Below are 20,475 nucleotides of genomic sequence, written 5' to 3' on the forward strand. Positions count from 1 at the left end.
TGTTGTCAGTCTGATGTGGCTCTTCCTAAGTAACCTGATTATATTCCGACTTAGCAACGTGGCCTTGGAATGCTGAGCAAAATATGGATGTACTGGCTGTAAATGTTTATATATTGTACAGTACCTTTATATATACACTTGAGGTTCTGATTAGAGAAAGAGATCTGTAAATCGCTCGTTATTTTTTATATAGATATTAAAAAACAAACCAAAAAAACCCAGTTTATTGCTTGCATTTCTTTTACTGTCAGATTTTTAAAGCTAGTTTCCCCATCATGGTCTGTCCCTCCAAGTAACACATATTCAAAGTCTGACAGTCAGGAAGACTCTTACAATGATGACTTTACCTGTAGAGTAATAGTTTTTTTTTTCTTTTTGAGACAGTCTCAAGCTGCTGCCCTGGGTAGAGTGCTGTAACATCATAGCTCACAGCAACCTCAAACTCTTGGGCTCAAGCAATCCTCTTGCCTCAGTTTTTCTATTTTTAGTAGAGAAGCAGTCTCGCTTCTGCTCAGGCTGGTCTTGAGCTCATGAGCTCAAGCAATCCACCTGCCTCGGCCTTCCAGAGTGCTGGGATTACAGGTGTGAGCCACCGTGCCTGGCCACATAGAGTAATGCTTTTATCTATATGTAAACTCTGAAACTAGTCAGTTGAATACCATCATACCTATTTTTCACCTTTCATTGTAAAGAAAATAGCTTTGGGCAAATAATTTGCTACTAAAAAAAAATCATTTCTCACACTATCAGGGAGGGAAAACAGTTTTTTTTCCCTTGGAAATTCAATTACTAGGCATTTATAATGGATATAGTAATGTAAATCCAGTTACCACAAGATCACTATTTCATCAGACGATAGCAAGTCACATTGTTTTTAAAGTTCATTTTATTTAGTTTTATACTTTCAGAATGACGTGTTCCTGACATGATTTAACTCTTGCTATGAATAAAACCTAAGATTATTAATTTAATACTCGAGAGGAAAAATAAATTCTTACCCACCACTGCTTTAAGTCACACTAAAAAGAAACAAAATTCCGTAGTTCTCAGGCTCACAGTGGAGAGGTCACAGGCTGCAGAAAGAGGTAGCAAACCGTTTGGGGTTGTTTTAGTATACAGTTTTCTTACTGGTCACAAGGGGCAGAAAAGTTTTGGGATGCTGTTACATCTTCTCACTGGTGAGGTTAGAGGGCTAAGACCCTATTTATAGCTGTCTTTATGGACCAAACAGCTTTTGAACAGGGTCAACTCCTATTTCAGAAGTCTTAGGCCCAGAAAAACCTTTGGCTTCTTATTTCTACATAGGAATATCTGTTATTTCCTTGTTCAATAGCAAGATATTCTTACGTAGAAAAAAGAAGCCAAATGCAAAAAAGTGTGGACAAATGAAGAATTTTATGTTTAATATATCCACCAAAGAGAGTGGAGTTTTAAGAAAGCAGTGAATAGGCTCGGCACCTGTGGCTCAAGCAGCTAAGGCGCCAGCCACATACACCTGAGCTGGTGGGTTCGAAACCAGCCTGGGCCTGCCAAACAGCAATGACGGCTGCAACCAAAAAATAGCCAGGCATTGTGGCGGGCGCCTGTAGTCCTAGCTACTTAGGAGGCTGAGACAGAGAATCGCTTGAGCTCAGGAGTTGGATGTTGCTGTGAACTGTGATACCATAGCACTCTACCCAGGGTGACAGCTTGAGGCTCTGTCTCAAAAAAAAAAAAACAAACAAGAAAGCAGTAAATATTGAAAGTATTTAAACAGTACAACAGTCTAATAACTTCCACAAAGACGTGTTTAAGGTGGCTCCCGCAGCCCAGGGGGTAGGGTGCCGGCCACATACACCCAGGCTGGTGGGTTCAAACCCGGCTGGGACCAGCTAAACAATAACTGCAATAAAAAATAGCCGGGCTCTGTGGTGGGTGCCTGCAGTCCCAGCTACTTGGGAGGCTGAGGCAAGAGAATGGCTTAAGCCCAAGAGTTGGAGGTTGCTGTGAGCTGTGATGCCATAGCACTCTACCGAGGGTGACAAAGTAAAACTATCTCAAAAAAAAAAAAAGACGGGTTTAAGTGGAAGCTCAGTCCACAGTGTGCTGCTGACACTGAGGAACACTGGTGTACACGTGGATCTGTTACAGAAGGTAACACTTCAGTCTGGTATGGGGAGTCTCTCAGAGCAAATTTTACATCATCATGGCATGCTCCAATGCCTAAAAACTACCTGTGCTTTTAAACAGTAACATATTTATTTGTTTATTTAGATGGCTGTTTTCTGGTTCTACTATCAAAATTTATCAGCAATTTAATGACTTAACTATGCAGTAATTATTACATGAAATCTATCATCTTTGCTTTAGTTAGCAGAATTAGTTTAAGATATCCACTAACTTGGATATATTTTCAGTGCTGCTATGCAAGTAGCCTTAAGAAGTATAAGGGAATATGAAGGCTTACAAAGAGCTGGAATTCTTCCCTGTAGAAAATTCTGAATCTTCTTCATTTATACATTAAAATATGAAAACGAGGCATGCTTCTACAGAACAGTCCTTCGAAAGGTAGATAAAGCCCCATGATGAAGTTCAACCATTAAAAACAAAATCACTCCTGCAGCATGTAGAATAGCTTTGCTTATCCACTTCTAGTTTGGCAAACTTGCCTCCTGTGTTTCTAACTTCGTAGTTAGGAATCTATCCGATTTTTGAAGGACTTCAAATATAATGGTAATAACAAATGTTTATTGTGTGGTATTTACTAAGTGCTAAATACTTTATACTATTCAAATAACTTACATGATAACCTCATTTAATCTTAATAACTCTAGTATATAGTACATTAGTAACTCTAGTATAGAGTTATTATCCCCATTTCACTGGTGAGGAAATGGAGACTCAAAGAGGTTACCTTGTCCCAGATTATGAAGCCAGTAAGCGGCAGGCTCAGGATTTGAATTCAGACAGGTCTGACCTCAATCCTGAACTTCTGAGAAATCCAACGTTAGAGCTCACAAATCATCCTGCTCATTATAGAATGTGTGTAGCTGATACTTTGATTCTAAATGAGTACACGCTTTACATGAAGTAACCAAGTTTCTAAATTACTTTCATTTAAAAATGCACAAAATCTTATCATGAAAATGTTCAGGCTTTCAATTTGCCTCAAGAGATTCTTCAAAGCAGGTAACATAATGAGAAAGAATTAGAAGTTGACTACTAGAGTTTTCATTAACACATGTCCATGAGTGTGTGTGGAGAGGGGATGCTAATAAGAGCAGCTACATCATCAAAGGCCCGGCCTGGCTGATTACAGACACTGAGAGTGGACTGTAGGTGAACAAATTAACTTGCACAACAGACACACTATTAATGACGCCTGTGCTGGGATGGGAAACACAGCTCAGATGATGTGTGTGGAAAGCACGTTGTGTGACGGACAGAGATGAACAAGCACATACTTAAATTTTTCATGCTGAATTACATAACATAGTATATGCATGACTTTCACCAACAATATAGTTATTAGAATTAATTCAAAATTATAAATGAATTAAAAATTTCTCCACAGTTTAGCGGAAGTTCACAGTTTAAAAGTTTCTTTTTCCCTTTCAACCACAAAAAAAAAAGCCTAGAAACTGAAATTTTCCAGTAAATTTCTTTTATTTGGATTCAACCTAAAATAGTGTGTTTGGTCTCTCTTTGATAGAGAAATGAAATCTTCAATTCTATAGACTGCAATAGAAAAGTACTGAATTTGCATATTTCCAATAAAAGATATGTTTCATGCTTTGGGCATCTACCAGTTACCCAAAAGGCTATTTCCAGTAAATATAACTGTCACAGTACTGAAGAGCCCGGATAAATTTCCTAACTTAAAAAATTGTCCTTGTGTTATCATAACACACACTCTTTAGTCTGACCATTCATAATGTTTGAAAACCATGAGAGTACAGATTTTAGCATGCACACCCGGTAGAAAGGACTTGTTCCTCTGCAAACACCATTCTTCAGATTTGCACATGTGAACAAGCAGGGGGTATCTCACTGGCTTCTGCCGTCCTCTCCTTCCTCAGTGGGTAAGTATGATGCCAGCCAGAAGAGAGAGTCCAGGCTTTTAATTCAGCTTATGATTTAATTTTCCACAGCTAAAAAAGAAAATCACCAAAATAAGTTAGTTTTAAGACAAACAGGTGAAATTCATTTAGATACACTTACGTGACTATGAACCAAGGAGAAAAAATATCAAGTCTGGCGATAGCCTCAAGAGAACATCCTAGAGAAAAAACATGAAAAACTCTCAGAATCAGAGAACACGCCGCAGTCCACACGGTGTTGGTTTTCATTCATTCTGTCCGTGTCTGTTTCCCTAGATCAGAATAAAACCCTCAGCAGTCTCATGCTATTAAACTGATAGGAAATTCAAACCATTTTTTGTTCCATTCAAGAGCGCAGTCTACTGTCCTTATGTAAATGAGAAAGCTAAGCTGAGAAGCCTGTGGAACACCAGTCAAAATGCTTATTTCTTTACACTCCAAGATTTATTTCCATGCTAGTCACACGCGTACACATGCACACCATGTCTGAGGAGGACAGATAATCACATGGCCACGTTCGAGACTGAGGCACTACTGAGGGGTGGTCATACTTACTCTGATATTAAATCCAAGAAGATCACTTATAACACCTGAGACAGCAGAGAGGATAACGACTCTGGTGATATTGTAGATTAAGGGATTCATCGTCAGTCCATAGAGTCTAAACGGCGTGTCCAGCTCCTACAGAAAACATGGGAGAGCTGAGATAGGAGACGCGTTTTCTCAAAGCTTCTCAGTGACTTCTCGCTATTGTTTTTAACTCCTGGGTGAGGATGGCTGCTTAAGGCTTTTTTGAAGCTACCTTCAAAAAATCCATAATGTATTCTCATCTACTTTTCCATTATGAATTTCAAGGTAATTTGACCAATGTGTCATTTGTGGTTTAAAAAAATATAATTTAAAAACTGTGACACATCAGCAATCATCAGAACCTGCGTAAGAAGACCAGAAATTTTTTCTTACATAGTCATTAACCTAAAACCATTAGATCAGAATTTTGAATCTATAAGCCTATTGTGTGTTACTAGGGCATTTTTCAAGAAGAGACCCATTGATTTATTTTAAACAGACTTTTCTGAATAAAAACACTACATCCTCCAGACAGACGCTTTAGGCCATGGTCAGTGAATTCCTGATAGGGAGGGCTGATTAAACATCTCTTTCCAGAGGTTTGGGGCGAGGTGGCTGTAGGCCTAGAGACAGCATTGAAGGTGTCCTTGGTGCAGCTGTCCAGGCAAGCAGCGCCGCCCTTGGCTGGCATGCAGCAGTGGGAAATTAGCAGCCAGCAGCAGCAGCTTCTTGGGTACAGGGCCCAAGATGATGTCAGTGCCTCTGAGAACAGCGCTGAGGCCACCAGCACAGAGCTGCAGCCAGCCAGTCACCTTACAAGGATCGTGTTGGGCTTGCCAATCTTGTTCCCCAGTAGCCTCCCCACAAAGGGACAATGGAGAACCTGACCATTATTACAGCCCCAAGGAAGGCACTGGCTACTTCCCTGGAGCACTAACACCCAGACTAACAGCCACTCTAGACTGTTCCTTGATGGGCAGGGAGAACAGGTAGATGTCCTCCCAGGACTTGATCTTCATGTCCTCCATCAGGTGTCCAACTTGGTGACAGGGACCCTCTTTTTGTCCTCAGCCTTGCCTCCAGAAGCTCTGCAACCTCAGCTCTGACCCTAACCTCCACAATAACCTGTGTCCCAGACTCCTGATTGTGGCTGAAGCCTTTGCTCCCAGGCTTCCTCCTTGCCCTGGGCATCATCTAACTTTGGTGCCTTCTCAAAGAAGCTGATTTAATTAAAATAGTAGTAAAAGTGTATCAAAGGATATGACTTACTTTCAACAACTTGGTGGACAGCTTTAATACATTGTTTACTAGAGTGAGCTGTTCCTTCTTATTTGGCTTTTTTTCCATCTTAAGATATAAATTAATCTAAGGAAAGGAATGGAGATTAAGGTAAGTTTCATAGTAGAAAGATAAATACACTGAACAAAATCAGTCGGATTACAAGGGTCATGTTTTCTTTTCTCTCTCTCTTTTTTGTTTTTTTTTTTTTTTGAGATAGAACCTGATTTGTCACCTGGCTAGACTGTCATGGCATCAGCCTAGCTCACAGCAACTTCAAACTCCTGGGTTCAAGTGATCCTTCTGCCTCAGCCTCCTGAGTAGCTGGGACTACAGGTGCCGCCACAACACCGGGCTAATCTGTCTGTCTGTAGTACAGACTGGGTCTCCCTCTTGCTCAGGCTGCTCTTGAACACCTGAGCTCAAGCAGTCCTTCTGCCTTGGCCTCCCAGAGTGCTGGGATTATAAGCATGAGCTACCGCGCCCAGCCAATGATTATGTTTTCAAGTAAAATGCTTTGAAATTTCAGGAGCTATTCCTACAGAGAGCATGGCATGTATCCTTCCTTCCTCCATTCTCCTTTTCTTATGGCAAAGAAAAACTATTGTAAAAAATAATTTATGTTCCTTTATTCTTTACAAGGTTTTTGTTTCTAATCCTTATCTTAAACATTGTTGTTGTTATTAATAATAATAATAATAATTAATGGCTCAGGACCTGTATCTTAGCGGCTAGGGCGCCAGCCACATACACAGGGGCTGGCGGGTTTGAACCCGGCCCGGCCTGGGCCTGCCCAACAACAATGACAACTACAACCAAAAAACAGCCAGGCGTTGTGGTGGGTGCCTATAATCCCAGCTGCTTGGGAGGCTGAGGCAAGAAAATCACTTAAGCCCAAGAGTTAGAAGTTGCTATGAGCTGTGATGTAACACAGTGAGACTCCACCTCAAAAATTAATAATAATTATGATGAAGCAACTTAAATATCAAAACAATGAAAAATTTTAATATTAACTGTAAGGTAACACAATTAGCATGTATACTGGAGTTCAAAAACTACATCTTAAAACAATCCAACAGCCTCATTAAACATTTTTGAATGAAAGGAAATAGCTGCTTTTACTTTTCTAATACCTTATTTTTTTCCCTTATAGAAAGAATGCTCCATTATGATTGTCAAGCAAAAAAATTTAAAAAGGAAATTTAAAAAAAAATGTTTTAACTCACAAATGATCACAAATGTTTTAATTTCAAGTTTATCCATAAACTTCAAGTTAAAAACAAAATTTTTAAAACACACTTTATACTACTCTGTATTTACAAGAAACATTTCTCAATCTTAGTATCTACTTACATGCTAAAAAATAAGATTTTCCAAACACTAAATATTGTGTTCTATGTCTGATATAGAACTGAAGAAGCTTATTATACATATTAAACAAAAGTACCTAAGACCTAACACTTGATGTAGACTATGAGATTAAAAGCATGTTCCATTATGACCAATACAAATGCGTTCGTAGTACACAAAGCATTTTCTTTTTTTATTTGTAGAGACAGAGTCTCACTTTATGGCCCTTGGTAGAGTGCCATGGCATCACACAGCTCACAGCAACCTCCAACTCCTGGGCTTAAGCGATTCTCTTGCCTCAGCCTCCCAAGCAGCTGGGACTACAGGCGCCCGCCACAACGCCCAGCTATTTTTTTTTTTTTTTTTGCAGTTTGGCCGGGGCCGGGTTTGAACCCGCCACCCTCGTTATATGGGGCCGGCACCTTACCGACTGAGCCACAGGTGCCGCTCCACAAAGCATTTTCAATTCATTAGATCTTAGTTCTCACAGTCCTGGGAACAGGTGAAATATTATACCCATTTTATATGGAGAAAACAATTACAAAGAAGCAGTGACTTGTGAGGTCACATAGCTAGAAAGTGATAACTAGAGAGTGATTCAAGCCTAATTCCTCTGCATAAATCTTACAGTAAGTCATGCTACCCCTAACCACTGAATCAAAAATCACAGGACCAATCAATACCTGTTCAGTAAGTAGTATTGAAACGTTACTGTATTTCTTATTTGTTTCAGACCCCAATGAGGCCAGGCGCAGTAAAAAAAGTAGTAAAGCTGTTTCCCAGATCAAAAATTCCCAGTTATAAGCATCATTCAAGAAAGTTTTATGTCCTTGGAGAACCTATATAAAAGATCAAAAAAGAAAGTTAAGTTTCTCATTTGTCTTGTAATAATTATTCCTTTACCCTATCAATTTTAAAACATTTTCAAAAATCTAATACTTGGCCAGGCATGGTGGCTCACACCTGTAATCCTAGCACTCTGGGAGGCCAAGGCCGGAGGACTGCTTGAGGCCTGGAGTTCAAGATCAACCGGAGCAAAAGCAAGACCCCCATCTCTACAAAAAATAGAAAAATTAGCAGGACGTAGTGGTGTGCCCCTGTAGTCTTAGGGACTCAGGAGGCTTTGGCGGGTGGATTGATGGAGCCCAGGAGTTTGAGGCTGCAGTGAGCTCTGATGACACCACTGCACTTTAGCCTGGGTGATAAAGTGAGACCCTGTCTCTAAAAATAAAAATAAAAATAAAGGAAAACGTAAGACAACAGAATCCTAAATGTGTTGAGAGGAAATACTGGAAACCTAGAATTCTATTACTAGTAAAATTTATTGCTGGGTGTGGTGGCTCATGCTTGTAATCCTACCGAAGTGGGAGGATTGCTTGAGACTAGAAGTTTGAGACCAGTGCAAGCAAGAGCGAGACCCACCCCACCTCTACAAAAAATAGAGAAATTAGTCAGTGTGGTGGCACACACCAATAGTCCCAACTATTTAGCATGGTGAGGCAAGAGGCTGATTTGAGCTAAGAGTTTGAGGTTGCAGTGAGCTGTGATGATGTCACTCTAGCCTGAGTGACAGAACAAACTTTACCTCAAAAAAAAAAAAAAAATTCAAAAATGAAAGTGGTAAAGGACATTTCAAAAAGCAAAAACTGAAGAGAATTCATCACCACCAGATGACTAGCACTAAAACAAATACTAAAGGAGTTATTCAAATAGGAGAAAAATAACCCCGCAGAGAAACAGAGAAATGCAAGAAATAATGAAAAGCAATCCAGGTAAACGGAGGCGGATGATGACACAAACGTAACAATTTCATCTGTGGATTTAAAATATCTGTACAATTAGATGAAAGGCAACAACGACACAGAAGGGGAACGGGTAAACGAGGCTGTGCTCTAAGATCCTGGCATTATAAGAAAATAGTACATCAATCATTTCATTAGACTACAATAAGCTAAGGAAGCACATCGTAATCACTGGGCTTATTACCAAAACAATAATAATTGAACAAGTTAATAGACAGGATTAAGTGGAATGTTAAAAAATGTTTGGTTAACAAAAAGATGGCAAGAGAGGAGTGAAAAGGAAAAATTAACAGGTGGACCAAATAGGAACCCAACAGTATCTGTAGTTATAGTCATTGCATTGAGTATAAACGGGCCAGATACGCCAAAATACTAAGATTGTGACGCTGCATTGAAAAATAAGAAACCAGAGAAGGGTATGTTGATTACAAGAGATACTTCAAAAATATGAAAGAGGGTAGACAAAGATAAAATCAAAAACTAAACAAAACATAGCTGGTGCAGTTAAATTAACATCAAATGAAGTAGAAACAACAGAAATAGAGACATTTATAAGGTCATAAAAGACCAAAAAAAGCCTGACACTTCCCTCGATTAAGGGAGACTAAAGAACATAACACCTACATGCGGCGTGCGGTGTGTAATTCTGAAGAGCATCCTGTGTTCAGGGGGAAAAAACAACAAAGGTCATAAAAGTCAATCCACCAAGAAGGTGGGGAACAATTCAAAATCTGGACGTACCCAGTTACCTGGCTTTGAGATATATAAAGCAAAATTCACAGAAATAAAAGGAAAAACAGACAAGTCCACATCCTAGTAGGCTTAAACACACCTCTATCAATGGCTGACCGAAGGGGGAGAGCAAAAACTGAGTGAGGATAACAGGTACTTTGACCAACACAACTAATAAACTTGGACTAACTGACATATATAGAACACTACTCCAAACGATGAAGGGTACAGGTCCTCTCAAAGTGCTGATAGAAGGTTTAATAAAACTGACCAAGTGCTGGATAATGAAGTAAACCCCTCCATGTTTCAAAGGACTGAAAACATTCAGAGTATGTTCTCTGACACAGGATTTAGGGGAAGGGCAGTCTCACTCTGTCATCCTAGGAGCCTAGGTAGAGTGCTGTGGTGTCACAGCTCACAGCAACCTCAAACTCTTGGGCCCAACTGATCCTCTTGCCTCAGCCTCCTGAGTAGCTGGGACTACAGGTGCCCAACACCATGCCCGGCTAGTTTTTCTATTTTTAGTAGAGACAGGGTCTCACTCATGCTCAGGCTGGTCTGAAACTTCTGAGCTCAAGCAATCCACCTGCTTCAGCCTTCTAGAATGCTGGAATCACAGGCCTGAGCCACCATGCCCAGCCTCTGACCACAGAATTAAAACCAAATAAATGGAAAAGCATAAAAGAAGCCATAACTTCTTGTAATACAGAAAGCACAGACGTGCTTTAAAAAAAAAGATAAAAGGACCTGTCAAAAGGACATAGGAGAGGACTTCTAGGGGACAATTAGGCATAAAAATATAGTAATAGTTTAACCAACTGTATAAAAATAAGAATGCACAGTTCCAAAGTATAATAAATAAGAAAGAAAGGAAGGGTCTACCTTGGAGTGCAAACTAATAAAGCCCAGAAGTAGAGATGGAGGTAGAAAATCCATGTTTTGTAATCATGGTATGACAGCTTTAGGATCCGTCAATAATTACCAACTGAATTTCATGTCTTGAATTACTTTTATTCTAATCTTTAAAAGTTACAAAAATTAACAAGTATCCCAATTAGTAAAAGAAATGCAGATGCATTAAAAATAGAGAAACAGGCTCGGCACCTGTAGCTCAGCGGCTTAGGGCACCAACCACATACACTGGAGCTGGCGGGTTCGAATCCAGCCCAGGCCCGCCAAATAACAATGTTGTCAACTCCAACCAAAAAATAGCTGGGCACTGTGGCGGGCACCTGTAGTCCCAGATACTTGGGAGGCTGAGGCAAGAGAATCATTTAAGCCCAGGAGTTTGAGGTTGCTGTGAGCTGTGACGTCACAGCACTCTACCAGGGCGACATAGTGAGACTCTTTCTCAAAAAAAAAAAAAAACAGTAGAGAAACACACAGTGACCTGGCCTAAAACATAAAAATGAACTCTTTAATAGAATTTTCATTTTTCCTTCAAGCAGGTATAAAAGGTTTACCTGGGCACAACAAATGAAAGCAATGGAAAGTGTCAGTAAGAAGACGGACGACACCACCACGTCGACTGACCGCTGCGGACCCCGTCTCTGTGGAGGGAGACACGCACGTTAACGCTCCACGTCAGAGCCGGCACAGCCCTCACAGCATTAACACGCTGAATGTTACTACATTAGTGTGAAACAAACATTTATGAGAAGTTCCTGACAGGATTTTAACATTTAACAGGATTTTGGACATCATGAACTTGAAGTACCTAAAATTCATACCTTTCCAAACAAGGGGTGACTGAGTAATTGACATATCTTTCAGCTGAAATACTTCCCCAAAAGTCAAAAAAGATGGAATGTTTATCACTACACCCTAGGAAACTAAAATGTCCCCTTTCTAAGCTCTGACTGAGCCCACCTGATCTGCATGTGGCTGACGTCCACCACGATGTCCAGCCAATGGACAGCCCACTGACCTGATTTACTCCCCAGAGCTGCACTGCCTACGGGTGAGTGCCACCAGAAACTCCAGTGAATCATATACAACTCACCTTTAGGTAGGAACGCAGAGATAACCATATTTTAATATTCTCCACCTTTTTAAGTCTGAAATGAGGTATTTCATATTTCCTAGCTTTCCTGGCAGAAGTAATATGGCTGAAGAGTTTTGCAAATAAAAATCTCTAGAAGAGGTTTAAAAACATCACAAAGTGAAATGTGCATATGTCTCTGTGTGAGCATTCACATAATTGTCAACAATATTCCCAGCATATAAAAATGTTTAAAAGAATGACATTCTAATCAGTAACCATTAGATGGACAGGGCAAAAACTTAACTTATAGCTCATGGCTCTGTTGCTTCCAAAGCACATTATATAATTCTTCACAATATGGTATACCCTGGACAGCTGCAAGGAATGTTTTTTGGTGATCCCCAAAGAATACTTGGAATTTATGAATCCCCAGCCTCACAACTCAAATGTTCATACGTAACCCTAACTTACTCTCTAATTACATTTCCATTCACAATCACATTTCCTGTGCACATTGTCAATATGTTAAGTCTTCAACCCATAACTCATCAAATTTCAACAAATTTATTTCTCAAAAACATTTTCACATACCTACATGGAGCTCAGCAAAATTTCAGACTATAATATGTAAGTTTTAAACAGTGACATAAATGTTAAAATTCACAAGTACCAAACATCCACTGTCAATCTTTCATTGCCCGCATTAACTTTTGGAAAGACACCAAACAGAAAGAACAGAAACTCAATGGAACATCATATATATATATAAACAAAGGTAAAAAAAACTTTCCTCCACTGACCTGTTTGTATGTTCTCTCTGCCACACACATCATGAAAAAAAACATCCAAGTAAGACACAATCTTTCAACAAAATTAATTACAGACAAAATAACAATCGGTATAACTGGCGGTGCCCCACAAAACAGAGTGAAGATCTCCTCAGCTGAAATGGACCTTAGCTGGTCAAGGCTCTTCTCTCGGAAAAGTCGATATAAAAAAGGGAAAAATGCTAATCCAACGGTGACCACATTTCCCAGCATCTGATAACCTACTCCTTGCTGGTACGCGTTAACCTGGGAATTAAAAGTTCCATCATTATTGCATAGCTAAATGGAGTTACAAGGCAATATTTAAACTATTAAAAACACATTTTAAAAGACAAATAAAAACAACACAGATTTATGACTTTTAGACCTTATTAAAAATTACACTTAAATGAGATAAAGAATATTTGTAGAGTACCCCTGAACAGCCAATCATGCTAATAAAGAACACGTAGAACAAAATTTTAAAAAATACTTTAAGATTCTAACTACAGAAATTCCACATTTGTATTTCCAAGGCAGTCATATTGCTTTAATCACAAGTAGATTCTTACAGAATCACTCCTGACCACTAAGTATATATTTTTGAAAAACCTGAAAACTTATTCCATCTCTTACCCTGCTCATGATGATGCCACTTATTTCCAACACAGACATATCCATCTTTTTGCACTCATTCCCTTCCCAGATTATTGCACTGACTCGATCGGAGGCAGGACTTGAGTTCTGAAGCCAGAATAAATGGTTCTGAGGAGAAAAACATAAAACTGTTTACCTCCACTCCTCCCTCCTCCCTTATTCCTTTCCCTCCGTCTAGCTCCCAGGCTACACTCACCAATGTTGTTTCTCATCAAGCTACTCTCTCACAAAGATCATCCACCACTCCAATAAACCACTTCTATGATGCTGGTTTCTAGTTCTTTTCACTTTTCTAAGCCATTTTCTTACCTGGAGAGAGGCTAAATGTCTTCTATAATGACAAGAGAAAGGATTCCCTGATCTACAAGGCGTTTCTATGGAAGTGATGATAAACTGAGCATATTCACGGCAAATTAAGGAAGAAAGTACTTGCAGAGCAGCAAGTCTGCACTGGGAGCAGCAGGAAGTAGGAGAGGTGCTAAAAAGGCCTCATGAGGGCCGGGTGCGGTGGCTCACGCCTATAATCCCAGCACTCTGGGAGGCCGAGGCAGGTGGATAGCCTGAGCTCACGTGCTCGAGACCAGCCTGAGCAAAAGCAAGACGCCATCTCTACTAAAAATAGAAAAACTGAGGCAAGAGAATCGCTTGAGTTGGAGGTTGCTGTAAGCTATGAAGCCACGGTACTCTAACCAAGGTGACAGCTTGAGACTCTGTCTCAAAAATAAATAAATAAAAAGGCCTCATGTAGCATGTGAGTGTCTATTCTAACCAAGACACAGAAAATTAGCAGGATTTAGAAAAGCTCAAGCTCAAGAGGAGACAGTGACAAGGCAAACACCTTCCTATCCTCCTCTGCTACTTGCATTATGTCCTACTTTTCAAGTACCCATTTTACCAAAGCTCAACACCCATTTTACCAAAACAGTTCTCTCACAAAGCTGCAGCTTCAGCTTGGCGCCTGTAGCTCAATGGTGAGGGCACCGGCCACATACACCGGGGCTGGTGGGTTCAAACCCAGCCCAAGCCAGCTAAACAACGACAACTGCAACAAAAAATAGCTGGGTGTTGTGGTGGGCACCTGTAGTTCCAGCTACTTGGGAGGCTGAAGCAAGAAAATCGCTTAAACCCAAGAGTCTGAGGTTGCTGTGAGCTATGATGCCACAGCACTTTACCAAGGGCGAGATAGACTGTGTCTCAAAAAAAAGAAAAAGCCACAGCTTCACTAATTTTGCCCTTCTCTAAAATTAAAAACCCTTATAGTCTTATCAGACAAATTAGCATCTTATTGTATGTTGCTTTTACAGTGTCCTCAACCTATTTCCTATATAATCATCTTGTCCCCAAACTAAAATAAGCTTCTACTAAGAAAATGCCATGAAGGCTATGTTAACGAGTTTGATGAAAATATTTCAAATTCTATATAAAACCAGCACATTATACTCCATGACTGCATTAATGTACACAGCTATGATTTAATAAAAAAATAAATAAAATAAGCTTCTAGAAAGGGATCGCATTTATTGCTTTTATTCACTGATTCACTGATTTATCCAATAAATATCTATTAAGCACCTACTATATACCGTGCTGCAGACAGATGGAGAACACGATAGATCTCCTTGCGTGAAGGAGCTCACAGACATCTGAAGGAAACGTATCATCTACTATTTGCAGCCAATATGGAAATATTTAACCAAAAGAACAAAAAACTAAGAAGGATCAAGACCACTGTCATCAAACAACTGAAAGGAGATATGAGGACCATTTCTCTTTTTTTGCAGTTTTTGGCCGGGGCCGGTTTTGAACCCGCCACCTCCGGCATATGGGGCCAGTGCCCTACTCCTTGAGCCACAGGCGCCACCCAAGGACCATTTCTTAATCATTCAATCTATCCAGCGCTAGAATAAGCTGTCTTAGGAAATAACAAGCCCTCCAGCTCCAGAAGAATTCCAGCAGAAGCCAGCTGTCCATTGATGGTGATATCAGGAATAATGCTAACATTTACCGGGGCTGGCTCTTGCCAAGAATAACGCTACACACTTTATATTATCTCATTGGCTATTTCACAACATTCCTAAGAAAGAAGTATTATCACCGTGACAGATGGTATAAAATTTCTACACATACAAAATGAATTCCTACCCTAGTTAAAGGTTGATAGGTTTTAAGAGATATCTGCTTTTATGATGTACAGTATACAGATATTATAAAACCTGAAATTAAAAACATCACTTGATTTATAAATTAGAGAAGCAAGCAAAGCCACTTCCTAGCACTTCACATAAATTCTGTGATGTTAATGATGATATAAGGCAGACGTACTAATTAAACAACCTTGCTAATGTAAAATGAACATCATTTAGGATCATTCTAAGGAAAATAAGGAAGAAAAGTAATATAAAAAAAAATTCAGGTTGCGGCAACTCTAGATTACTAACCCCAGAGTTCTAATCCTGCCATCTTGGCTACTGTGCTCAATTCCCTCACCTCTAAATTGGGAATAATAATATTGTCTACCTTGTAGGATTAATGTAAAGTCAAATGAGCTAACGCAGTGCCTAACACACGGTTAAGTACACCATAAATATGAGCTATTATTATTGTGTCTTCCCAGACCTGCTGAAAAACATCCTCTTTGGGGTCACGTTTGTTCCCTGAGTGAAGGGTGTTCACGTGGGCCCCCTCGCTGTCACTGGTGGCAGACGACCGGCACTCTGGGCCATGCAGAAGGTCATCCCACAACATATCTTCAGTCTCCGAGTCGTGGCGGGTACTTTCCGAATCTCTTCTTGACATGTTGATGCCTCGAGAGCCGCCGCTCATACCAGACCTAGAGCCCTTTAAGGAAAACAGAAAATGTTTCATTCAGCCTTAAAAATAATTATATGTCTGAAATAAATTTAAAACAAGTTATCTTATTTTATAAAACCTTCATAAGTCTATTATCACATATTCATTTGTCCACAAGGCTATAATACACTTTAATATTTAAATGGACAAGCAAGAATTTCAAAGGACTCCACTAAGAAGTTGCAGCCAAGTCGTGGGATTGTTCTACTAAGATGTACCGGGATGAGAATGACTCTGTCAGCATATCCAGGTCAGCCACCCCACTGGCTTGGCTGAAATCTTTGACATTTACCAAGCATCCCCAACTCTAAATATTGTGAGACTGCATAGACTGAATGAATTAATACTATTAGAATGACCATACTATCCTGAGCAATTTGCAGATTAAATGCAATTTCTACCAAAATACCAATGTAATTTTTCACAGAACTGGGAAAAACCAATGCTAACATTCATATGGAACTGAGAAAGAGCCCAAATAGTCAAAGCAATCCTATGCAAAAAAGAAGAAAGCAGGAGGCATCAGATCACCTGACTTCAAATTATACTACAAGCCTACAGTAATCAAACCAGCCATATTACTGGTATAAAAACAGACACATAAATCAATGGAATAGAATATAGAACCCAGAGATAAAGTTATATACCTACAACCAACTGATCTTCAACAAAGCAGACACAACCACACACTGGGGACAGGACACCCTTTTCAATAAATGGTGCTGGAAAATTGGATAGTCACACGCAGAAGAGTAAAACTAGATACCTCTCACCACATTCAAAAATTAACCCAAGATTGGTTAAAAGCTTACATGTAAAACCTGAAACAATAAAAATTATAGAAGAAAACCTAGAAAAATTCTTCCAGACATTGGCGTAAGCAAAGAATTTATGTCTAAGACCCTAAAAGCAAATGCAATAAAAACAAAAACCCTAAAAGCAAATGCAATAAAAACAAAATGAACAAATAGGACTGGACCTGATGACTTGAATTTATAATCCTAGCACTTGGGGAAGCTGAGGCAGGAGAATTACTTGAGCCCAGGAATTCAAGACCAGCGTGGGAATCATAGTGACCCCATCTCTACAAAAAAATTTTAAAAACTAGCCAGGGCCCGTAGCTCAGTGAATAGGGCGCCAGCCACATACACCAGTTCAAGCCCAGCCTGGGCCTACTAAACAATGACAACTACAACCAAAAGAAAAAAAAAAAAAAATAGCCAGGTGTTGTGGCAGGCACCTGTAGTCCCAGCTACTTGGGAGGCTGAGGCAAGAGAATTGCTTAATCCCAAGAGTTGGAGGTTGCTGTGAGCTGTGACACAACACTCTACCAAGGGCGACATAGTAAAACTCTGTCTCAAAAAAAAATAAATAATAAAAAAAATTAAAAACTAGCCAGGTGTGGTAGCAGGTGCTTGTAGTCCCTGATACTTGGAAGGCTGAGGGTAGAGGATCACTTAGCCCAGGAATTTGAGATCACAGTGAGCTATGATCGCATCACTGCACCCTAACCTGGGGTGATAGAGACCTTGTCTCTACAATAAACAAACAAACAAATGGGACTTAATTAAAAAGCTTCTGCACAGCAAAGAAATAATCAACAGAGACAATATACAACCTACAGAATGAGAGGAAAATATTCAGTAATTATGCATCCAGCAGAGGACTACTATCCAGAATCTATAAGGAACTCAACTCAACAAGAAAAAAAAACAAATAATCCCATTAAAAAGTAGACAAAGGACATGAACAGACATTTTTCAAAGAAAGACATACAGACGGCCAACAAACACATGAAAAAATGTTCAACATCAAATTATCAGAGAAATGCAAATAAAAACCCCAATAAAATACAATCTCACGCCATCAGAATGGCCATTATTAAAGTCAAAAGACAACAGATATTGGCAAGGATGCAGAGAAATGGGAACACTTATACACTGTTGGTAGGAATATAAATTAGTACAACCGCTATGGAAAATTTCTCAAAGAACTAAAAATAGATCTACCATTCTAGCCAGTAATCCCACTACTGAGTATCTACCCACAGGAAAAGAAATCTTTATATCAAAAAGATAAGTGAACTTATACATTTGTTGCTGTGCTATTCACAGTAGCAAAGTTATGGAATCAAACTAAATGTCCATTAACCAAGGACTGGATAGAGAAAATGTGGTATATATACATACCATGAAGTACTGTTCAGTCATAAAAAAGAATGGAATACTGTCCTTTGCAGCAACTTGGATGGAACTGGAGGCCATAATTCTAAGAAAAGTAACTCAGAAAAAGACAACGAAATACCGCATGAGCTGAACGATGGGTACACATGGTCACAGAGCCTCCAAAAGGTGGAAGCCTGAGAGGGGAGTGAGGGAGGAAAAGTTACCTGTTTGGGGACGGGTGCACTAAAAGCCCAGACGTTACCACTACACAATATATCCGTGTAACAAAACTGCACTCGTACCCACTAAATCTATAAAAAAAATTTAAAAAGTAAACAAATTACAATATTTATATTATAAATAAATAAATATCATAAGCCTGACTTTAGACCTAGTCACGTCCAGGGACTCAGCCCCAACATGTTAAAGGATAATTAGGCAAAGAAAAGGACAATGCACTTCTCCTTCAATACAAACATAAACGAGAAGTTATTCCACGGCCGTAACTGCACTGTCAATCAAAACAAAACAAAACCATACAACCACCACCGCCTCTGTTCAACTGTGAATTATAATATTCCAAATGATACAAAATGTCCATTAGCTTTCAGGGTGGGATTTACTACTCCCATCTTTCAGAGGTCCTATTTCAAAAATCTGTACTCAGTTTATTATGATGCTTAAAAATAAATCCCACATTCCAAATGAATGTTAAGTAAAGTTCTCATCATCTAGAGCAGCAGTTCTCAACCTGTGGGTCATGATCCCTTTGGGGTCTCCTGCATATCAGATATTTACATTACTATTCATAACAGTAGTAAAATTGCAGTTATGAAGTAGCAACGAAAATAATTTTATGGTTGTGGGTCACCACAACATGAGGAACTGTATTAAAGGGTCGCGGCATTAGGAAGGTTGAGACCTTCCTCTGATCTAGAGATTAAGCAACCTCTCTGAGCATCACCTATGATCTTGAAGAGAGGAGTCAAAGTGAAGAAGAATTCATTCTCTTTCCGAGTGAGTAGTTATTAAAAGTTGCTAGGTAACTAGATAGATAAATGGAGGCCAGGGAAAGGCAGGAAAATAGAAGCACTCCTTGACAGCAGCCAATAAAAAAAGGAATGGATAAAGTTATTATACTCAAGATCTTTCAAAAGGATACTTTACCTGGCTGAAGGCTGTTGATTCAAACTCTGATTCAACCACACTATCTGAATCCCGTACGATATGACTCCACCTTGTAGTGGTTTTCTTTACCTGCTAAAAAAATCAAACAAATAATAGAAAAACAAGTTAAATATTTTGGTTCCATTCAGTGATTTAGTCTTACGCTTATACAAACTAAAATGAAAATTACCGGAGAGTTTAGGTGCCTTGAAAGGATGGACTTTCTATTCTTAACTTCACAGCCATTGTCGCTGGAGGCCCCTTCCACGCTCCGACGCAGTAATATCATCTGTGTCCTTGCTTCACCATCTTCCTCACTTGACAGGTCATCTGAAATCCCGTTACCCAAACGTCTAAAAGCCTCCTACAAAGAGAAAACAATACCGTCACGGAGGACAGTCCAAATATTCTAATAAGCTGCATGTGTAAAAGAAAAAAATCGTGTAAAAATGAGCAAGCAGCAAACGAAACCAAAAGGGAACAAACCTACATATTCCTCAATCTCAATAAAGGAAAATATTAACTTTAACCTAGATAATTAAATGATGAGACAGTATTATGTAGTAGTTAAAAACCAGGATTCAGGTCAAACGCTTAGCCTGTATGAGAGTTCTTTTACTCAACTAACTATGTAAACTTGGGCATTTCACTCAATCTCCCTGGGGATCAGTTTCCTCATCTGGTAAGTTATGATAATAAAAACACCTCAACCTATCTTATAGGTTGTTGAAAAAAATGAAGTAAGTTACTGCATGTAAAACATTTAGAACAATGCTTGCTTATAGTAATGGCTCAAAAAATGTTAGAATAACAAGAAACCACTTCAAGACTATAAAGTAAACATATATGTTAACAGCTAGTTTTAGACATAGAATCCTGTACAATATGACACCGTATCTACCCATCTAGGAAGCTGTTCCTAAGCCCTTAACACTGCTTCTCTGGAATATGACACAGCAGCCTCCACACTAATCTGTTTATTAAACCTATGAGCTTACTGCTCAGGCCAGATAAGTAACAAAATCAATAACAAGT

At 39.3% G+C, this 20,475-nt stretch overlaps 2 protein-coding genes across 7 annotated transcripts in view; one reads left to right on the forward strand and one right to left on the reverse strand.

Moving 5' to 3' along the window:
* MAGI3 (membrane associated guanylate kinase, WW and PDZ domain containing 3) overlaps positions 1-11,363 on the forward strand; it is a 287,932-nt gene extending 276,569 nt beyond the window's left edge. Inside the window, exon 21 of the mRNA XM_053590927.1 lies at positions 11,260-11,363. Coding sequence (XP_053446902.1) covers positions 11,260-11,291 — 32 coding nt within the window. The 3' untranslated portion in view covers positions 11,292-11,363. The remainder of the gene's footprint in view (positions 1-11,259) is intronic.
* The window catches only part of PHTF1 (putative homeodomain transcription factor 1), a 59,589-nt gene that overhangs the window by 1,463 nt on the left and 37,651 nt on the right, over positions 1-20,475 (reverse strand). For 2 of the 6 annotated variants that reach the window (XM_053590931.1, XM_053590928.1), the window contains 11 exons: positions 19,631-19,804; positions 19,441-19,533; positions 15,875-16,096; positions 13,238-13,366; positions 12,596-12,868; positions 11,814-11,945; positions 11,275-11,361; positions 7,961-8,116; positions 5,919-6,014; positions 4,635-4,760; positions 3,633-4,258 (listed from right to left, as the gene is read on the reverse strand). In XM_053590931.1, coding sequence (XP_053446906.1) covers positions 4,205-4,258; positions 4,635-4,760; positions 5,919-6,014; positions 7,961-8,116; positions 11,275-11,361; positions 11,814-11,945; positions 12,596-12,868; positions 13,238-13,366; positions 15,875-16,096; positions 19,441-19,533; positions 19,631-19,804 — 1,542 coding nt within the window. In that variant the 3' untranslated portion in view covers positions 3,633-4,204. Of the gene's footprint in view, positions 1-3,398; positions 4,259-4,634; positions 4,761-5,918; positions 6,015-7,960; positions 8,117-11,274; positions 11,362-11,813; positions 11,946-12,595; positions 12,869-13,237; positions 13,367-15,874; positions 16,097-19,440; positions 19,534-19,630; positions 19,805-20,475 lie in introns of those variants that run through there. The other 4 variants (XR_008380097.1, XM_053590929.1, XM_053590932.1 and 1 more) reach the window with 4 other exon arrangements.

The sequence above is a fragment of the Nycticebus coucang genome, chromosome 5, assembly GCF_027406575.1.
Source record: "Nycticebus coucang isolate mNycCou1 chromosome 5, mNycCou1.pri, whole genome shotgun sequence".
Lineage (NCBI taxonomy): Eukaryota > Metazoa > Chordata > Mammalia > Primates > Lorisidae > Nycticebus > Nycticebus coucang.